Source organism: Vombatus ursinus, unplaced genomic scaffold, assembly GCF_900497805.2.
Source record: "Vombatus ursinus unplaced genomic scaffold, bare-nosed wombat genome assembly UNPS02014859.1, whole genome shotgun sequence".
Classification (NCBI taxonomy): domain Eukaryota; kingdom Metazoa; phylum Chordata; class Mammalia; order Diprotodontia; family Vombatidae; genus Vombatus; species Vombatus ursinus.
The window spans coordinates 1,679,171-1,683,413 of NW_020954637.1; the positions used below are offsets into that span (position 1 = coordinate 1,679,171).

Sequence of the window (4,243 nt, forward strand, 5' to 3'; positions counted from 1 at the left end):
TGGAACCCAGGATGTCAGAGCTGGGAGGGCCCTTGGAACCCAGGATGTCAGAGCTGGGAGGGCCCCTGGAACCCAGGATGTCAGAGCTGGGAGGGCCCTTAGAACAACAGACTTTCAGAGCTCAGAAGCATGTCAGGAACCAGCTAGTCCAACCTTCTTGCTTTAAAAAACAAGCCAGTTTTATTAATGTCTTTGGTTTTCACACCAGTTATTTCCCAACATCCTCCACTCTGTCTTGAATCCTCCCTGAAAACAAAGAAAAGCAGTGAGGCAGATTTCACTGGCCAGGCCCCTCCTGACTGCAGTGTGCAGCATCCCACACCTTCCCTCTCCCTCTTCTCTGACAGGAGCAGGGATGTTTCCCAGATGGGAGGGGAAGGAAGTCACTTGGCCAAGGTCACACACCAAGTCGGAGGCAGGACCAGCAGTCAATCCAGAAACATTTACGAAGCGCCCGAGTCCCTTTACTACAGCCTCGGTATTCTTCCTCCTTCCCCACAGCTGCCGGGTGGGCAGGAGGCTCCGTTGCCCATCATCACGGGGCGCTCTCTACTCTAGCCCAGTCCTGGATGTCCGCTCGGCCAAACAGGAGGTAGAAGGTCACCCCACACAGGTTGACGGCTCCTGACAGAAAGAAGACATTCCTCCAGCCAGACAGGGTGTCCTGTGAACACAAAACAGGGAAGTCCGGTCCATGAAGCCGCATGAGCTGGGGCGACTATGGGGCCAAAGGGAGCTGCACCCTGGGCTGGCTGCCCACGTCAGGATGGTGATTCCACAGTCAAAGGTGAGAGAGGTGGAAATTCGTGGGCTAAAAGGAGAGTGGGCCGATTCGGGAAGGAGATTCAGGAGGGCTCGGGGAAGAGCCTGGGCACCAGCTGGGGTAAAGGGCGGCCAGCTTAGCATCAACTCCTGAAGAACGGCCCTGGCCCTGCCTCCGAGCTGCCCTTCGCTACCTCTAACAAGCTTAACAAGCAAGCACTGAAGGTCTGCACACGTGGGTAATGGGCCACGGCCAAGATATTTGTAAAGTGCTCAGTCCAGTGCCTGGCACGTGGTAGGCACCTAATAAATGTTTGTTCCCTCCCTCTGTCTCCTCATGGAGCAAAGGAAAGGAATAAGGTAAAAAAAATCCTTAGACATAGAACATCGGAACATAGATCATAATGCTAGAACTTAGATTTAGCATTCAAAGAGAATTTAGACATTGAATTTTAGAGCTGGGAGGGACCTTAAAACAGAGTAACAGAAGGGGGGGGAATCTCGAAAGTGGGAAGGGACTTGAAGTCACAGAATGTGACATCTAAGGGCTGGGAGGACCCTCAGAACACAGGATGTCAGAGCTGGGACGGGCCTTAGAACACAGGATGTCAGAACTGGGAGGACCCTTAGAACACAGAATGTCAGGGCTGGGAGGGCCCTTAGAACACAGGATGTCAGAGCTGGGTGGGCCCTTAGAACACAGGATGTCAGAGCTGGGAGGGCCCTTAGAACACTGTTCTCTCATTTTATAGATTCAGGTCCATTCCATAAACATTTATTAAGCCCCTACTACGTGCCAGAAACTATGCTAAAGATTTGGGACACAAAGACGGGAATGAAATGGACCCTGCCCTTAAGGAGATTACATTCTACTGGTGGGATATAACTGTACAGGTGGGTAAATGATCAGGTAATCTGAGGAGAGACAAAGTACTAACCACTGAGGGGCATTGGGGAAGGTTTGAGAGAAATTGTGCCTGAGCTCAGCCTTGGAGGAAAATAAGGAGATGAGGGCAATCAGGCTCAGAAAAAAAGAAAATGACTTTCCCAAGACCACACGGTTTTTTAATGTCAAAGTAAGGACTAGAACCCTGTTCTCCGGATTCTTTGATGAGGCCAGAGAACCTTTTGCTGGTGTGATGTAGTGGAATGCCCACCATACTTACATACAAGAAGCATGGATTACTTTGCTGTGTGTTCCTGCACAAACCATTTTTGGAATGGACAGACATTAATAAGCACCTACTATGTGTGAAGCACTGTCCTAAGCTCTAGGAATACAAAGAGAACACAAGACAGGTCCCGCTCTCAAAGAGCTCACCTTCTACCTGGGTGAAATAACTCATACAGCAAAGTTCTGTTTCAGTGCAGGCGGAAAGTCAGAGTGGTCCCGAGGCTGGAGCCACAGGGCAGACGGCCAGGCCCAAGGTCCTGAGCAAGCGTTGTAGGAAGGATTGGTAGGATCTGGATGGGTGAGGTTTGGGTTAAGGCAGTTGGGGGATGGTCTCTAGGCCTGTGGGATTCAGGTGGGAGCAGTTGAGCCTCGTGTACAAAGTGGGGATGATATCTGCCGTGTGCCTCTGGGGTTCCTGTGAGAGGGCTATTCTCTTCCCAGTTACCTGACTGCCGAGGAATCCGGCCACACTGGGTGCCACCATTCCCGAGAGATTGGCCAGGGTGTTAATGACTCCATGCAGGAAGCCTGCATACCTGAATTAGGGAAAAAAGAACAGCAGAAGCCAGAAAGTGGTTTTTAACTTCTTTCATTCAACCACTTCGATGATTCTCTACTGTGTGGCCAGCCCTGTAGGGGAGACCAAAGAGGGTCCCTGCCGTCAGAGAGCTTAGTCCAATAGAAGAGGCATGTTGCTGTGGAGGGAACAGCACTGAGGGATGTAGTAGGCCCCTTGAGAGGAAATTGTTTCTTGTTTTTTTATTTATTTTTATTTTTTATTAATTTATTTTGATTTGTCAACAATCATTTCCATGAGCTTTTGAGTTTTAAATTTTTCTCCCCCTCCCTCCCTGAGAGGAAACTTTGATGGCCCATTGGAACCATTAGATTAGGAGCTCCTCAAGGGCAGCGAATGGCACATTTTGTATCTCCAGTGCTTATCACAGTGCCTACCACATGTTGTTTTTGTGGTTGTTCAGTCATTTCAGTCGTGTCCGATTCTTTGTGACCTCATTTGGGATTTTCTTGGCAAAGCTACTGGAGTGGTTTGCCATTTCCTTCTCCAGTTCATTTTACAGATGAGGAAACAGACAAACTGTGACTCGTCCAGGGTCATACAGCTACTAAGTATCCAAGGCCAGATTTTGAACTCAGGTCTTCTTGACTCTAGGCCTGGAGCTCTATCCACTGTGCCACTTCATTGCCCTGCCTGGCACATAGTAGACACTAATTAATGCTTATTGACTGACTAAGAGAACAACATTCAATTTGTTAGGAATCTTTGACCCTCTCACCTCATCCCATTCAGAAAAGAGGAGGCAGAGACTGACCTGGGGGCAACATCCAAGAGATTCACGGCAAAGCCGGCACCTGTCATGCTGATGAGGGTCATGGAGAGAGTGAACAGGATGACGACGGCGATGTAATTACAGCCAACGTACGACACCTTGAGCACCAGGCCTGCTGGGCACAGCATTCCTTGGTAAAGACACAAGGACAACATTTCCTCTGCCTCTTTCCTCTCTCCTCTTGGTTCACCTGGGATCTCTTCCTTCCTCCTTCTCCTCCCTCAGCCTCCCCCACCTCCATTCTCTGTCCCTTTCTCATGGCCCTCTTCCCCATCTAGGCCTCTTCTCCTTCACTCATGCGTTCATTTATTCCACAAATACTTGTTGGGTGAAAGCACAAGACTCGTGCTGGCTCATACACACCCCACCCAGGCCTCGCTTTTAAGCAAATGCATCATGTTTCCAGGGCTCAGTTGAATGTATCCAGCTGGACTGACCCACAGGGCTTCAGTAAGGGACGGGAGAAGGGAGGTGGGGTGGGGAGGGACCCAAGGGCATCAGGCCCATTCTTACCCAGGGCTGTGAAGAGTTTCCTCATTGTAGCCAGCTGGAGCAGGCTCTTGGCTACCAAGAAGTCTCCCAGGAGCCCTGTGCCTATATGACCCAGCCAGTTCCCAATGTGTGGAGGGGCACTCAGGAAGCCACTCTAAGGAATAACCCAGGGCCAGAAGGCCCCATGGAATCAGGAGGTGGGAGATCTTGGGGAGGGGGAAAAGGGAGGAAAGGAAAATGAGGAGGAATAGAAGATGAGAAAGGGCAAGAAGGGAGGAGAGGGTGAGGGAGAAGAGCAGCTCTGGAAGAGGACAGAAATTCCTCCCTGGAAGTTACCACAGTGAGGCACACACACCTAGAATGAAAGGGTCAGAATGGGGAGGAACTTTAGAGTGCAGAAGGTCAGAGCTGGAAAGAATCTTAGAACAGAGCATGATAGAGCTGGAAGGGACCTTAGAATATAGAA

General features: G+C 50.2%; 1 protein-coding gene across 6 annotated transcripts in view; it reads right to left on the reverse strand.

Annotated features, from left to right (window-relative positions):
* Window positions 1-157: 157 nt before the first annotated feature.
* LOC114027419 (probable small intestine urate exporter) overlaps window positions 158-4,243 on the reverse strand; it is a 44,089-nt gene continuing 40,003 nt past the window's right edge. For 3 of the 6 annotated variants that reach the window (XM_027841466.1, XM_027841468.1, XM_027841463.1), the window contains 4 exons: window positions 3,799-3,931; window positions 3,268-3,415; window positions 2,382-2,472; window positions 158-664 (listed from right to left, as the gene is read on the reverse strand). In XM_027841466.1, the coding sequence (XP_027697267.1) occupies window positions 536-664; window positions 2,382-2,472; window positions 3,268-3,415; window positions 3,799-3,931 (501 nt within the window). In that variant the 3' untranslated portion in view covers window positions 158-535. The remainder of the gene's footprint in view (window positions 665-2,381; window positions 2,473-3,267; window positions 3,416-3,798; window positions 3,932-4,243) is intronic. The other 3 variants (XR_003567254.1, XM_027841465.1, XM_027841464.1) reach the window with 3 other exon arrangements.